The 16,954-nt window shown below is 32.5% G+C and overlaps 2 protein-coding genes across 7 annotated transcripts; one reads left to right on the forward strand and one right to left on the reverse strand.

Annotated features, from left to right (window-relative positions):
- Positions 1–4,457: 4,457 nt before the first annotated feature.
- Positions 4,458–7,649, reverse strand: LOC123705497 (zinc-type alcohol dehydrogenase-like protein C1773.06c). Of its 4 annotated transcripts, none has more exons than XM_045654288.1 (5): positions 7,514–7,649; positions 5,241–5,977; positions 5,018–5,165; positions 4,763–4,915; positions 4,458–4,681 (listed from the first exon to the last, which is right to left on the reverse strand). In XM_045654288.1, the coding sequence occupies exons 2-5, from the start codon at positions 5,963–5,965 to the stop codon at positions 4,565–4,567; spliced, it is 1,143 nt and encodes a 380-aa protein (XP_045510244.1). In that variant the 5' UTR covers positions 5,966–5,977; positions 7,514–7,649; the 3' UTR covers positions 4,458–4,564. The 4 variants fall into 4 exon arrangements, with proteins under 4 accessions (XP_045510244.1, XP_045510245.1, XP_045510243.1 ...); XM_045654289.1 differs by having other exon boundaries at positions 5,241–5,974; positions 7,514–7,642; XM_045654287.1 differs by lacking the exon at positions 7,514–7,649 and adding an exon at positions 6,908–6,950.
- A 1,636-nt stretch (positions 7,650–9,285) lies between these two features.
- LOC123705498 lies at positions 9,286–16,953 on the forward strand. 3 transcript variants are annotated; one of them, XM_045654291.1, is made up of 8 exons: positions 9,286–9,400; positions 10,325–10,379; positions 10,471–10,647; positions 10,890–11,021; positions 11,153–11,322; positions 11,421–11,601; positions 11,717–11,795; positions 12,117–16,953. In XM_045654291.1, exons 3-8 carry the CDS (start codon positions 10,480–10,482, stop codon positions 12,716–12,718), a joined length of 1,332 nt encoding a protein of 443 aa, XP_045510247.1. In that variant the 5' UTR covers positions 9,286–9,400; positions 10,325–10,379; positions 10,471–10,479; the 3' UTR covers positions 12,719–16,953. The 3 variants fall into 3 exon arrangements, with proteins under 3 accessions (XP_045510247.1, XP_045510249.1, XP_045510248.1); XM_045654293.1 differs by having other exon boundaries at positions 11,717–11,786; XM_045654292.1 differs by lacking the exon at positions 9,286–9,400 and adding an exon at positions 9,478–9,585.
- Position 16,954: the final 1 nt, after the last annotated feature.

The raw sequence follows: 16,954 nt of genomic DNA on the forward strand, positions 1-16,954 counted from the left end.
GAAAATGAAAAATTTTTGTGCAATTCTATATGCCATGTTGCATTTTGCTTGTCAACTATTAAAAAAGTATCAACACGAAATTTCCATATACATATTAGGTTATATTTATTATTTCTTGTTTATAAAAAAGTTTAAAAGCTATAAGTATCTTGAGATGCATTTAATTATCTGATCGAATAATCATAATAGATAAAATTAGTCCGTCCCTATATAAGACTACAGTTTACATTAAGGTTTGTAAAGTGTTTACCCAAAATTTATATATTGTATAAAATTTTGTGCTTAAAATTATGCATTTAAAGGAATGCATTCCCAAGGTACTTTCATATTAACGTGAAGCAACTACATCTCAGGGACATATTATAATTAAACATTACAAACTCTTCATAAATACCTAATATTGTAGTGTAATTTTACAGAACGTTGATTTGTAATTATTTTTAAGTTTAACCGACGGAAATCGTTTAAATCAAAAGGGTATATAGAGCAAATATCTTGAACATAGTTAATTTCATAACTTTAGATCAATCTGTAAAATTTTTGCAGAACTAATATTATGCACAGAACAAAGACATTCAAAACAAGTGATAACTGCGTTAAAAACAACCGACTTCAAACTTGCACTTGCAAAATTTACAAATACCTACAGACAAAAATGCTCATAAAATAAAAACTACTGGGCCTATCCGAATAAAATTTTTATGGGACCAATTCGACACCATCCCGCATCGAACAAAAAAAGAATCACGTAAATCGGTTCAGAAACCTCGGAGTAATCGGTGTACATACATAAAAAAAAAAAAAATTTATATACCGGCCGAATTGATAACCTCCTCCTTTTTTTTGAAGTCGGTTAATAAAGCAGAATGAAGAATACCATTTTTGAAGTAAAGAAAATTCTATGTTCAAATTATTTGTCGGCAGCTGTAAGTTACAGGAAACAAATATTACAATAGTGTACAATGCATGCGTCCATTAATTTTAGTTTTAGTATTATAGTTTTCATTTCCAAAGTAAAAATATATAACCATTTTGCTCAAAAACAAATTGAAAAAGACATTGTTTGGATTTCTCATATATATTGTATCTATTTTAAAATAAAAATTACACGTGAAAATAATATCAACTACCAATCGCTTTTGCTTAATCGGTTTCTTCTTTTTTGTCAATAAAAATTACAATACGTGCCTTCTCTAAACATGTTTTTAATCACTATTTTCACCGTTTGTATTTCACACAAAAATGCATTGTCACCGACTCATCTTTTTTATATTTAGGGCCGATTTTTCAATGCTTGGATAAAACTTATCCGTCCAATAAAGTATTACTCGATATTATTAAAATGACACGTAAACTGTCAAATACGGGCAATTATAATACGTTTTTAAAATGGTAGTTTTATACGTTGTTCGACGAATAAGTTTTATCTAAGCATTGAAAAATCGGCCCTTATAGTAATAATTATTGTATCTACCTACTTGGTTGTATCGTTACACTATCTTAAACGTAAATTTATAACATTCGTTGTTATCTTTTTTTTTCAAATAGGTTTGGACTATTTTATATTGTATCGATATAAAAGGTGATATTACGTTAAAATATATTATCATTATCGTAATTCTGTTTTTTATTTATCCTAAATTGTAGAAGGTATATGAGCGTCTTATTAATTATTATATCTTCATTGAATAGTATAGAAATGAACAATATGCATAAAATATTTATTCCCAATGTAGGTATTTTCGAAGATACGAGAATTATAAGCATTATTTCGTAACGAAGCAAAAAAGAAAAGCACTACAATGCTACTCCTGTTTTATTAACTCCAATAGTTTTCGATTCATTTCATTCATTGTTCTTAAACAATGAAGAACAGGTGTTAGTGTTCATTCTCTAAAGACTCGCTAAGTCAATGGATCAAGTGAAATTTTTACTTCTCATTTCTTTCGCTTATTTTGCGAAAAGTAGATTATTTTGTGGAAAGTCCAAAATACCACTGGAAATCGGGGAATGGCATCATCATTTAAAACACATGGATTCTGCGGTGGTAGAGAATCGACCTGTAACAATTAATGAAGGACAAGTGTACGTATATGAGAATTATTTTCCTGGATACATAATTAATTACATACACGTGGAAAACGTTGCGATGAAATCATGTGGAGCAAGCGCTTCGATTAAAAAAGGTGGTATCGGCACTTCGTCTGTTCTTATAATTCTGCACGCGGAAACAAACGAGGAAATAAGATCTGTTATTGACATTTGGGGAACCAAACATTTTGAGCAAACAACTAGAACATTGCCGAAGGATGAGAACACGAAAAATTTAAAGTCATTATATCTCTTCAAGGAACTGAGGGCAGTCAACCACAACAAAAAATATTGATTAACAATTTTCCTTTAAAATGTTTGATCTAAATGCTTTATTTTTTTATAACATTTAAAAATTTATACTAACATTTTGCATTTTATTTTATTTGACCTTTTTTCCGATTGCTATTTACATTAATACTCAAATGGATATATATTTTTTGGAAAGAATAATATACAGAAAATTTACTTAAATCTTTAGACTCAAACATAAATGTGATCCATACAGAACAAAGGGTGTTCTGGTCCAAACTTTGATTCAAGAAACAGACCTCAAATAATGCCTACAAAACCCCTAGTGGTGGTATCAGAATCGAATTAAATAAAAGGCAAGTATTTAAACAAAAACATTTATTTTTCAATACTTTTAACAAAATACATGATTGGTAATTATTTACGTAATATGAATATACTATATTTTATATACTTGATTTGTGAAATGTAAAAATTAGAAAATTCTATTACTTTATGACACTCATGTACATGACTAGATAATTAAAAAATACATAAAATTCCAATGAATCTCGGATTATATAAAAATAAAATCTGTCGAAAATATTTGCACCAAATATCACTTCATGACTTTTCTCAATAAATTAATATCTAAATATCAAATATAAACTGATATAAATATATCAATTGTTACTTTCTAAAACTTTTTGTGCGATTCAATACAATGATAAAAATAATTAAATATTGATTTAATAAATTGAATTACATTTTACCATACAGTCTATGTTTTATTCTGTTTTTTATCCGTCTTATTCTAACTATCTCATTACATAATAATATGAAGGATATAATGTAAATAAGTATTAGCTTCAAGCATAAAGTTATTTCACTACATCTATACATATAATAAATCTGTAGAAGGGTCAATTCTGTACATTGAAAATATTGAAAAAATAAATAGCGGATCGATACTAAACCCAAATATGTGATTTAAAATTTTTTTGTCTGTCTGTATGTGAAGACATCACGTGAAAACTAACGGTTCGATTTCGATGAAACTTGGTATAATTATACCTTATTATCCTGGGCGTAAAATAGGACACTTTTTATCCTGGAAAAATACGCAGAAAAAAAATATCTTAATTTTTGTGTTTTATCCATAGACGTTGTTCTGTAGAACTGCGAACACACGTTGCGTATTATTATAGGCCTAGCCGTATTTGGGTTCAATAGATATTTATAAGATGTCATTGTCAGAGTTAGGTACTCAAAATGGAGAAATAAACCATCCACGCGAAGACCAGCATCCGCGCGGACGGAGTCGCGGGCGGAAGCTAGTTTCTAATATATTCGTTTATTTTTATCAATAAATTTAATAGGTATGATAAATACTATAATATGTATAGTAAATATTTAATACTCTTTGATCGTTACTCGTTTCCATACAAGAATATGTAAGTTATTGTTTTGTTTTATTTCCTTTTTAGCAAACAGTAGGTATAGAAAGGTTTTTTTTTATTTTCTGCTACTATAGTCTATAATTATTACAGATTAATGTTTTATTCGGTCACTTTTTATTAATAAAAAAAATCATCGTTCTATTACCGTAGATAAAAAATAATTCGCAAGTCCTTATTTTACAGAGTCAATATCTTTGACTCGTCACAAGTAAACAATTGTTATTATCCTTAACAACTTCGCGCACATGAACGATACAACATAGATGTGGAGTATACACGATAAGGTTAATAATAGCATGTTCCACTTTCATAAAACTTATTAACAACACATCGACCTATTTAAAATCGAGTTGACGTTATTTATTGATCAATGAAAAATAAAGTTAAGCTAATTTCGCTTTTGAATACGCTACTCACGACATACAAGCTTTGAATACATTGACTATACTATATTTTAACATAGAAACATAATAGAACACACTATATAATAATAATAATGTCAAAGCGTAGATATTTATAAATGTATTATGCCCATATTAGGGGAGATAAAGTAATATAATATCATAATACTCATTGAAATTCACTTTTCATAATTCTTACTCTAAACTTTGTGAACATATCACCTACATCTAATTTCTGCTTTGTTGTGTACTGAGATCTGGTAGTATTCTAAAATTCAATTGACTATATTGTTTTGGCAGCATCCGTTGTGCTTCAATTTGCTACATCTGTTTCTGTTATGGCAATGAGCAATGTTTAGGACAAATAATTCTTTGAACAACTTAATCAATGTTATGGAATTTCAAAATGGCCCGGCCCTGTATCTCCGAGTTGCAAAGCTTTCTTACAACTTCTTGTGCTTCCTCTGCCGGAAACACTGAATGTGGCGGGGGTTCGATCTGTGAATATAAACCGAAAATTATCATTCCATATACCAAATGATAAAATACAAAACATTTAAATATCATCAAATTACTTACATTTCCATTGGCAACCAATTGAACTAATTCTCTCAACTGTTCAATAGTGCCATTTGGTACCACAACAATGTTGACATTCATTTCCTCTGCTTTCTTGGCAAACTTTGGTAACAATTTATCCCCTACATCCTCTGTTACAAGGACCATACCACCCTGTCAAAATAAAGAAACAGTTATAAAAACATAATTAAAAATTTTACATGAACAAAAAAAATATTATAAATATTGTAAATTTATAATGATTTTAAAATCTACCTGAGCCAAACATTGAAGCGAACGGTGTAGAGATCGGGATGTAGTCCCGAAATTAAGCACAATATCCACAGGTCCTCCGCAAGCGTCGGTTGTACGCTCGATTAACTGCTTTTCATACAGATCTTCAGACCATTGTACCACTTTCACCCTGTTTATTTACGACAAAAATAAATAAAAGTATTTTTTTCAAGATGATTATTGTCTATATTACTAATGAACTTACTCTTCACTCTCATGCGCCAAAACGAAACCTTCATCCTTAATGGTCGCGACTGATATGAAAATATTATTGTGGTGTGGACTTTCTTTGAAACAGTGTGACGCAATACGAAGAGCCCACAGTGCTAAGCCACCAGTGCCAACAATCAAAACAGTAGCTTTGTCCTTCTTATTGGGACCTTCTAGAATTTTATTCAAACATTCAATAGCTGTATACACGGTATTCATAGCCAGCAATGCACCTGTCGGAAGCATAGCAGCTACGCTTAAAGGTAAAGTATCTGGCACTGGCACGAGACATTTAAAGTCGGGCACAACAATGTAATCTGCGTAGCCATGTGGAACTCCCTCATATGGATACAACACAATTCTAGTGCCTTCGCCCAATCCCTCAGTGCCTTCCGCAGCTTTTCCTATAGCATCGACAACACCGGCTACTTCATACCCAGGGAAAAGAGCACCATCTCGCAGTCCTATATGTGCCGGTGTAGAGTGTAATCCGAAGCCCTCCATCTCTCCCGATAGACTTCCAATGGAGGAAACCGATGACGTACTACAAACCGATGCTGAACGGGTGCGATGAGCTCGATAACACGCTCCGGCATATACTACTCTAATTCTCGCGCCATACATGGGCACATCGGGAACGGGGACATCAAAGCTAAATACACACTCCTTGAGGGTCGGCCCGGGAGACTCAATTGATACCTGTCTGCACAGCTTACTCATTTTAGTGTCCTTCTGAAAGAAAAAACATATTGAAAATAATAAAGAAAAAACACATGTTACAGATGACAATCAAAAACAAATTATTTACATAAAGACAAATAATATTACTTTCTGAACTGAAATTCCTGATGCGAAATTTAATAAAGCCATAGTTTTATTACTAAACAAGTGTATAAATCAATTCAAATGCTGCCACTATACGAATGAATAATATAATATCTGCAAGTATCTCTATTAAAAATTATTTTCACACTATGTATTTACACAACTAATTAGGTGTTCTGATTATTCAATTAGTGTTGTTATCTTATTTCAGTGTTCAATGACATTGATAAAGGATCTTTATCAAGCATCTTATCAGTTGTTTTGCTATTAATTCTCTTTTGTTATTTATGTTAATAATTAATTAGCAAGACATTTATTTGTATTCTTAATTATTATTGGTTGTTGGGTGTAACATTTTTGCGTTGTGTAGATGAATTATAATAATTATTGTTACTTAATACTTAATTAATAAATATATAAAAATTGAATTAAATTAATACTTAAAATTATAATAAATAAATATATAAAAATTGCTTATTGATCAATGAATAAAAAAAGATGTGTCTAATATTAATACATTACAATAAATAAATTCTAATGTATTAGGAGTAGAAACACTATTAAAACATTTTGATTTTTTTTTAATTACTTTAAACTTTAACATTCAATACAATACATAAATTATTATTAATAAAAAAAGAAAATGTTTGCAACTAATTTTTACTATCTAATATTCTAATAGGAACTTAGTTAACAACTTTAAGTACCTACTTGTTTTAAATAATTTGAAGAACAATGTTGAGCAGTTCAATGTGAATACAATATTCCATACAAAATTTTTATCAAATGAAAAATGGTATTAACTATTCTGTTTTGAATAAATTTATGTACTTACATATAATGTGTATTCATAAAAAATACAGTGATAATGTCAAGACACAATTTTAAATGTTAGGAGCACCAAATTTAAATTACTCTCAAATATAAGTGGTTTATTGAATAATAATATACTGAAAAATATATAAATTTTCAGTATATTATTTCAAATTACCATTTTAATGAACAAACTATTAAATAACTAGGTATTTTGTTTAAAAATATATCTTTAAATATTTTTATATCAGTGTTAACACAGTTTCTTGCCACCTAAGAGCCAATGAGGACAATGAACGAATAATAACATTCAATATAGAACATTATCACGCCAGCGGACAATGAAAAACAAAACAATGAAAATTATATAAACATCAGTATTATGACCTTCCTGAACATGAAGGTCGTTCTTAGACGTATGTTATTCAGAAAAACTACATATGAATTAAGACATAAAAGAGTTATAGAAATGTTAAACAGAAATATCTTCTGTGTTATAAATCCTATTTAAAAACGAAGCCATTCCAAATGGGTAAACAAGTGATCATGCAAGATGGACGTGATAAAAAAAATAGACATAAAATACAAAAGGGCCTGAAGTTATTATATATTAAAGGTTCAATTACTTACCTATTCTATACGACTTTTATAACCGAATTGCCCCTTTTTCTTCAAAGATTACTCTTTTGCGTAACGTAATTCGCGATTTTTGAAAACATGGGTCAATATTCAATATTCAAATCCTATGTCAATTGTCAAGTGTCATATGTCAAATCTAAATTCTAATATGACATTTTACAACAGACGAACGAATTGGAACCAACGAACGAACGATGCAAATGTCTCTGGAAAATAATATAGTATTAAAAAATAAATCATATAAGTATATTGTGAGTATATTCCTTCATATTATGGATCTTAAAACATTACTCTGAGATCTCAATATAAAAAAAAGATTAAAAATATTGGGAAACCCTGCTTAAGTCCATAGAAATTTATGAATAACTAGCTGCGCCCTGCGGTTTCACCCCCGTGGCTCCACCCCTGTCGGTCGTAGCGTGATGATATATAGCCTATGACCTTCCTCGATAAATGGGCTATCCAAGGGTCTATATAGCACCGAAATAATTTTTCAAACTTTATAATATTAGTATTTTATATAGATTATAGTATAGATGTTTCGTCACCTACACGCACCGCGAGCAGAGCCCCGAGCCGTACCAATCCGTGGACAAATCCTCATCGTCATCGCCCACACACTATACGAGCGCCGAGTTGCAGTCCAGTCGACTGTGAACTTTGATGAGCCTTGCACGTATCTACCCTACCACGAAAAAAAGCTCTCTGGCTCTAGTAGTCGGTGCAATACTTTTAACGCAGAAAAAAAAGCGCATGTGGGCAAAGGAATGGCTGAAACAACGAAGAAAAAAAGAACGAACGAACGAACTAGAACTGCACATTTGTTTGTTTAACTTTTTTCAATTAAAATACATAAGTAATATATTTATAATAATAAAGATCGATACGAGTAATTTTTATATTTGATTTTACTAATAAACCATTCTTAACATAATAAACATTTTCTGATTTAAAGAACTGAAACTTTTTTTAAATACTTACTAGAGACGTTACTCTAAAAATCGAAATCTGTTATCTAGAATCCAACATATTTAAATAAATGCGTTGTGATTTATGAATTCTTTTAATCCATACTAATATTATAATTAATGCAAAAGTAACTCTGTCTGTCTGTTACTCAATCACGCCTTAACTACTGAAGCAATTTGCATGAAATTTGGTATAGAGGTATTTTGATACCCGAGAAAGGACATACTACTAAGGACATATATACTAACTTTTTATCCCGGGAAATAGTATAGGTTTTATCCCGGCAATTAGGAACGGGAACTATGCGGGTTTTTTTTTACTGCGCGGGCGAAGCTGCGGGTGGAAAGCTAGTTATTTATAAAATTTATTATGTATTATATGGCGAATGACTGACAAGTTCACCGACAAATCCGCGCGCGCACACACACGTACGGATTTGTCCGGCGCGGCTCGGGTGCGGCGCGGCGCTCGCGTCTCCAGACGGCGAGCCCCGCGCCGAGCCGCGAGCCGCGCACAACTACCTACACATACACACGCAGATTTGTCCGCGGACTTATCGCCAGCAACAAATCCAGCGGATGGGTGCGCCTAGTTGCAGTCGAATTTAATTGTTCAAATAATCTATTACAATAATTACCCAAAAGCCATTGAATTCAGTCAATAAATTATTTAAAAATCACATATTTTTCATGAAACAGTAAAATAGTCTTTTTAATACGTACAACAAAAAAAAAAAACAATTCAAATTTCATATTTATTTATATTGGCTAATGGCAATACCGGTTGGCGTGGGTTTTAACTTTAGTTTTGTTAGCGTGGGTTGAATTTATTTTACATTAAAACACTATTTTTATTAATTGGTGCATAAGAATTTGTTGATCAAATGATTTTTTGCACTAAGCGGTTTAGGTAAGTGTGCACTGAATAACCAAATATACCAAGCACTCTGATTTAACATTGTTATTGATTGATGTCATTTGTCCGAAGTGGCCTCATCAGCATTCGTTGTGTTTTTTTGTATCTCATTGATTTGAAAATAAGTAAAATGAAATGCGCAGCGCATTATATTGATTTAATAGTGAAGATACGAAGATGTGAGTATCAATAACGTTATTGTTACAGCTTGAAAAGCTGAAGCTTGAATTCCGTGACTATGATGACAGTGAGCGACGCGGTTGACAATAATTATTAGTGTTATTGCAGTTTGCATTGTTTGCGTATTTAGTATTTACACAATAGTTTATTAATAAACACAATATATAAGAATCATAAATTTTCAAAAACTATTTCGAAAATGTCGCGGCGTATTCAACGTGTCCATGCGTTTAATAAATTCTATGTACCTTCATCAAAGTAAACCTGATGTACCTACATCAAAGTAAATTTAGAATTTTAATAATGAAAACGCACAAATTACGTACGAATTTATTACACAGCCACAGCGAAAATACTATGATAAATGTATTTTTTTAAAGCATAGCGAATACATAAGGCCTATTAATATGTATCTACAGCACTATCATTAAGAGATATGTAACATCAATAATATATTAGGAAATTGGTTTTTGTATATAGAATGTGTTACAGGATGAAATTTTAAAAAATCTTTCAATGCTTTTTTTTTGTATTATAATAAAATAAAATTAATATTTGAGAATAGAGGAATTCAGAAAATTTCTTATAATAACTAAGCTAAAGTATATACAACTGTTGCATATTAAACTATTATTATAATACTGCACTGCGAAATAAAGAAGATTTTACCTGTAAAAAAAAGTGCTCTTTTGATATGTCTGTTTATATCTAATAAACCAATAAACACTTTTTTTTCAGAGTGTGGTTGCCTATGAAGTAGTAAAGCTTTATATCTGAAAGGATTGTAGAAGAGGTATGTTAAATATTTTCTTACAATATCCATTTTAAATGTTATTCATATTGTATTAAATAATAATATGACCATACTAAATTATTTCTTCCAGGCAGTCACCATGTCTCAGCAATACAGTTTGCGGTGGAATAACCACCAGCCAAACTTTATATCAATGTTTACAACACTTCTCAACACAAAGACACTTGTAGATGTGACACTTGCGGCCGAGGGACAACACTTACAAGCACATAAAGTTGTCCTTTCTGCGTGCAGTACTTATTTTCAGGTAGAAATATTTTCATTGTTGTATATTTGTTTAAATATTTAAAAATTACACTTACTTGTTAAAAAATACTCATTAATTTGGGGTTTGTTATGGAATTTATTTAAAGAAGAGAAAATATTGCAATAGTAGATAATATATTCATATATATAAATGAATATATACACTCACTTTTTATTATGTGTTTATTGAAATCATTAAGTATACTGAATAAAAGGAAAGTAAGAAATTATTTTATATTTCAGGCACTCTTTGTGGACAATCCATCTCGTCATCCAATTGTCATCTTGAAAGATGTATCTTTCTCTGATCTTCGCACAATGGTTGACTTCATGTATTATGGTGAAGTCAATGTCACTGAAGAGCAGTTGCCACAGGTAAATTTCATGCACATTGTTCACATTTAATAAACCAGTCAGTTAACTTATTCACAAATTCATTAAAGTATTGATATTTTTATAGCATTAAAATGCTTAAAACTTTATTTGAAAGTAATCATTTCTTACAGGTACTGGACACTGCAAAATTACTGAAAATCAAGGGTCTCACTGAGATGCCTGATTCTACATCCCTCACACGACAAAATACATCATCTGACTTCCAGTCGCCAGGGGAGTCTATGGAATCGCTTAGGCCTTCTGCGTCACCATCATCGTCTCCATGTAACAGAAGAAGAAGGTTAATTTATATTCTTTATATACATATACTTTTACAATTTTATATTATGTGAAATCTTTTTTGAAGGCATTGAATAATTAAATCTTACTTCCCCTTAGACGCCGGAAAAGTTCATCTGGTTCAACGAATCTAGGCAATCTGGTGCATGATGAGCCCAAAAATGAAGAGTATGGGCAAAACTCCCATGACATTGTCCGCGGTGAGACCATCACACTCAGCAGTCTGCCTCAGCAAAGACGCATGAGGGAATATGAGGAACGGATGGATGTCATTCAGCAGGTAATTAATTCTAAAGATTTTGAGTTTTCATAATATTGTTGATCATAATATGTGACTTGCCCCCTAATAAAAAGTTTGCAATTATCATATGACTGATTGTTATTTTCTGCTTCAGCCTGGAGAAGCCCACAATCTTAATGTGGAACCTATGACAATGGATAACAATGCAGTGGGACTAGCACAAGGTATGTCAGGTACTGTCACTCTGTACTTCATTTTCATTCGCTTCAATTTGATTTTATTTACCTCACTACCCTGGTCTCTTGAACTTTGATAATATTCATTTAATTCTTCACTTTATTTTGCATAATTCCATACATTCACATCAATTCTTATAATACAGCATGTCTACATTGAAAATGTATTATAATATTGTTCTAAATAGTAAGTTTAAAAGTTCGGGATGTATGTTCTGTTTTCCAGGGAAGGGAGATAAATGAATATTATTTTTTTTAAGTTTGAATATTTCTTTTTTTTTAATTGTATTATACGAAATCATTCATCTCTCTTCCCAGGAGGACAATGGAGTATGTTGGAGCACACTTACCCGCGATACCCAAACGCCGCTTGTATCGGTGGGGGAGGGCTGCAACCGGACCCGGGAATGTATATCAACAATGTCATTAATCCTCACGCGGATCACGAAATGAACGATTACGGCCAAAATTTAGGGGTGACCGGCCCGTCGCCGGGCCCCAGTTGTGCGGCGGAAGCTCAAACGACCCACGACATATCGGCACAGAATCAACCGAAACGACGGCGCACTACGAACCCACAGGCCGCGGAGAACTTCCAGAGGGCGTTGGAAGCGGTGCGCATCGGCGGCATCGGGTTCTGTAAAGCGGCGCGGCTATTCGGCGTGAACAACAGAACGCTGTGGTTGGAGTACAAGAAGAAGGGCTACCCCAACAACCGGCCGAGCATCAAGAGCAGGATCAAGCGCGAGCACTCGTCGCCGCCGATCGAGACGAAGGAGGAGATGCCGCCGCAGGAGCAGCAGATGGCGCTGATCTGCCCGCCGCACCCGGTGCCCGTCGGGTTCATCGACCCGCGGCCGCTGGACTTCCAGGTGCAGGTGAACAACCCGACGCTGAACGTGAACTACCAGATGCAATAGAACGCGGCATGCGGCGCGCCGGGCGTCGAGTCGTACTCGTTGTGACCGGGGTGGGCCGGCGGGCCGCTGCCCCCGCCCGGCCCCGCGCTGCCGCTGCTGCTCGGGCCCGCAGACCCGTGGCGAGTCGTCAACATGCAACTGCCCCTGTAAATACTGGACACTCGCGCGAGGCCCGCGTGCGCGCCTTCCTTCGCTCAACGGAATTGAACGTGCATTTCAATATGCGAACTTACGACCTTAAAATATATCGAGAAGATTTTTTGTGTCGAGCTTTATTGAAGAAATATAACCTAATTCGCACAAGTGTGGCGGGTTATCTAGGATGCCAATTGCTACTAATGAAAAAAGCATATAAATCTTCCAGCAACACAGATATACATTGAAATATATGTGATCCTGCTACATTAGAGGATGAACGATACTTCTAAACTTGTAAATACAGTTCCAGTTAACCAAACAGTTTAAGATATATGGTTTGTGATGGCTTTAGACAGTCCAACGTGTTTTAAACCTATTCATCGTAATAAATGCAGTCGACAATGCATACAATTCAATTGTGATGATTAGACTTAAAGTACTTGAGTATCGTAATATTGCATGCCAAATGACTATATTGTATTACCTTAATCGACTTTAGTCCTCTAACCTCAAGGCAAAAGAACCATTTTCAAATGTGTGTTTTACGAAATCAATTATTAGGTTAACTTTACTCTTGAGGTAATATAGAGGAAATTAGTACGAAAAGTGTATTACAATAGAGTAAAACAATTGGATGCACTTGAAGCGTGACGCTGGGCGACGCTACATCCTCTGCGGGTGATACATTGCCATAAAAATAGTATATTTAGATCTCAGTAGAACAGTAAGGTTTATAAGATATTTGTAAATGCTTTATTATCATATTACGCATTACTTAGATTGTAAGATATGTGAAATGTGATAGCGAATTTATTATAGTTATTATAATAGGATCAGATTGATGTTCTATGAATTTCTAACAACCGTGTTATTGCATTGTTGAGCTTTAAATCATAACACAAAAGGCAGCTTAAGTTCATTTGTATGAAATCTACCTCCGCTTAAATATTCTTACGTATAGTTTAGTTATGATCGATTATGCGTCAGTTATTACTACCAGTGAAACACAATTCTGTGATAGTATTTTGAAATATTATTACATTAAAAATACTTGCTTAAAATTTATTAAGCACAATCAAGCAAGATCTTCAGTATGTTTAAATTTTTTATAGCATAAGTATTTTTGTAATAATTGTATTGTATTTATGGTTTCTTTTTTGGTGTAGCTAAGTATGATTAGGAGACAATTTATTATACACTTTTAGATATTGCTCTTGCATTAAAAATCATATATAGTAATTAAATTGCGTATCGCCGGTCGTCGATTAGAAGTAGAAGAAAAAAATCACTTTTAATAATATTTTATAAATTAATATAATTAATACACGCAAAAGCCATAAACCGTCGATATATTTAACTCGATAAAATCATTCCACAGATCTTATGTGAGCGTAACCATTATTATCTGTGGATATTGGTATATCTAATTCATTTTACGCATAATAGTTTAAAGTAGACACATCACAACAATAAAATTTCAGTTAACTGGACAATTACATTAATTTCAAAATTCTTGTATCGCATTAAAGGTTATCAATAGGAATACAAGCGAATTCCGAACGTGCTAAGCGGGTCCGCACCGAATACGTTACGTACGCGCAAAGTACACGCCACGCATGCGCAGTGAATTGGATACGCAACTAGAAGCGTGGACACCATTTTGTGCTGCCTCCTTCCGGTTCTGCTACGAACGAAAGACTAACGTTGACAATTTTCTACGCGCCACGCCCCGCAGCCGTTTACAAACCAACAGTATGATGAGACCCGTATGTCTCAACGCTTTTAATGTATTGAATCGTGACCCCTTAGGAACTGATTTCATACTGAGTGAAATTAAGTATTAAGAAATAATCACAATACAAAATCACAGATTAAAACTGAGCACAAATTAACCTTTCAGCTGCTGGCAGTATAAAGAGTAAATCTTAAATTTAGTACAGTTTTAATGAACAAAAATAACGCAAGTGAAGTGGGTGGTAGTTTATTGCGTTTCAACCAGCGCGATGATTGGAATAGTTTAAGCTAGTCGGTCTGTACCAACTTGCATTGTTTTATTTTATTTATTTAAGTTAAATTTTTTTCTTTAGTTTTAATTTTCGTCACTACCGCGAAGGTATACTTACTATTTCAAGGATACATTCTTGAAAACATACTCTCAGGGATTCCCTACCTACGTTACGATTATGCTTTATTATTTTTTATTTTTTATACACATTGTTTTCTCAAATACGTTATGTATCGATGTTCCCAAAAATGTACTTAATATTCTTGTGTCATATCTTTTTAAACGAAGTAAATTGAACATCACATATTTATTCTGACTTGCCATATTATTCTCAATTCGTAGCGTATTGCTTTTTTTTTTGTGGAGTTTAGTGGAGATGAAAAATAAATCATGACCTACCCAACCTTGTGTGGTATCGTCGGATAGATATTTTAAAGTTAGGTTCAGGTTTGATACCTGACTTCCATTTTAAGGGTTGAATTTTTTTAATATTATGGGTGTAAGGTCGAAATTAGACTTATCAGTATTGTATTGCATTTTAGTAATAACTCTTACACAATTGCCATCTAAATGACTATAATTTTTTCAAAATTACAAAGCCTCGTATTCCTGGTAATCATTTGTTGAGCAAAATCTGGTGTGGTGATGTCAACTTTTATGTATATTTTCACGATAATTATTCTAAAACCTTCGATATAAAATATTACATTAATTATTTTTAAACTGAAAAGTGATTAGATGCAACTTACAACATTACTCAGTATGTATTGAGAAAATAAAATATATGTGGTGCGTATAAAAATAATATATCGTTTTGCAATAATTATAAATTTACTTAATGTCCTAAGGCCCCGAGGTGGGTCAAAGGGCGTCGAAAGTACATGGCCACAACTTATAATATATATTATATTATATGGCCTTAATTGTGTATTAGATTACTAAGTAAATTGTATAACGCTAAGTGACCGAATTAATAAGCAATTGAATGTGAACCCACTTGATTTGCTTCAAACAGGCCTACATTTCTCTATTTTCTACAGAAATCGATCTCGATCCCTTGTGTATGTATATAGGCATGTTTTAATAGATACCATGCATTTATAGAATTAAGGTAGTGTTAAATTGTGTCCTACGAGTAATATTAGTGTGGGAAGTTATTAAATAATTGAATCTTCACATTAGGGATTGAATAAGTTGTATTTTTGAGTTACTTTATAAGCATGCCAATGACTGAGTAATTTTCGAATGGAAAAATGTTACGTTTTGGGGATATTTTTTTATTTTACTTTAGAATTGAAACAGTAATGAAGATCTCTTGCATTTTGACTGATTTTTTTAAATATTCTTAGCGTTTTATATCGTACTTTTCATTAGCATTTTTTTTACAAAAGGTATGATAAGTGTGCTGATTTATTTTGTATACAGTATTGTAAGGGTAGAAAAGGAGGTTCTAATAATATATTATACTATGCCAATAAGGAAGTGTAAATAATTATGCATGCTATCATTATCATAATTAAACTATGTACACATATACATATGGAACAAAATCATAATCTAATAATAGTTATAAACTAAATTCATTTATTTAAAACATTAGAAATGGCTGGCATAAACGTTTTCAAGATAATATTGTAATGAGTATATTTTCACACTTTACGTAGAAATGTGCTCAGATAATCGTCAAATGTAGCACATCGCCAGTCATTTCTTATTTCTCTTTCGCTTCTCTCACAAAGAACTGTGTAAATTGGTAGGTTGTGTAATTTTTGTTACCAGATTAGGGCATTTATGTTAAGTGGCGCTCTAGTAGTGAGTGACCTTGAGACTGTGTATAATTTTTCAGTATTATAAAAGGCGTTTGAGTATTTTAGACAAAGTGTCAATTATTTGAATACTATATAACATGAATAAAAGAAGTAGAATAAATATGTCGTATGTAAATACAATGTTTTAATGATTGGCACATTGTACATTTACTGCGGTCATGTCGATACGTATTGGGCAAAAATGTCATGTCATCTCTGTAAATATGTGCGTAGCACTACATTATACCAAAATAGGCAATAAAGCATGTGGTTATTTTATAAAAT

The sequence above is a fragment of the Colias croceus genome, chromosome Z, assembly GCF_905220415.1.
Source record: "Colias croceus chromosome Z, ilColCroc2.1".
Lineage (NCBI taxonomy): Eukaryota > Metazoa > Arthropoda > Insecta > Lepidoptera > Pieridae > Colias > Colias croceus.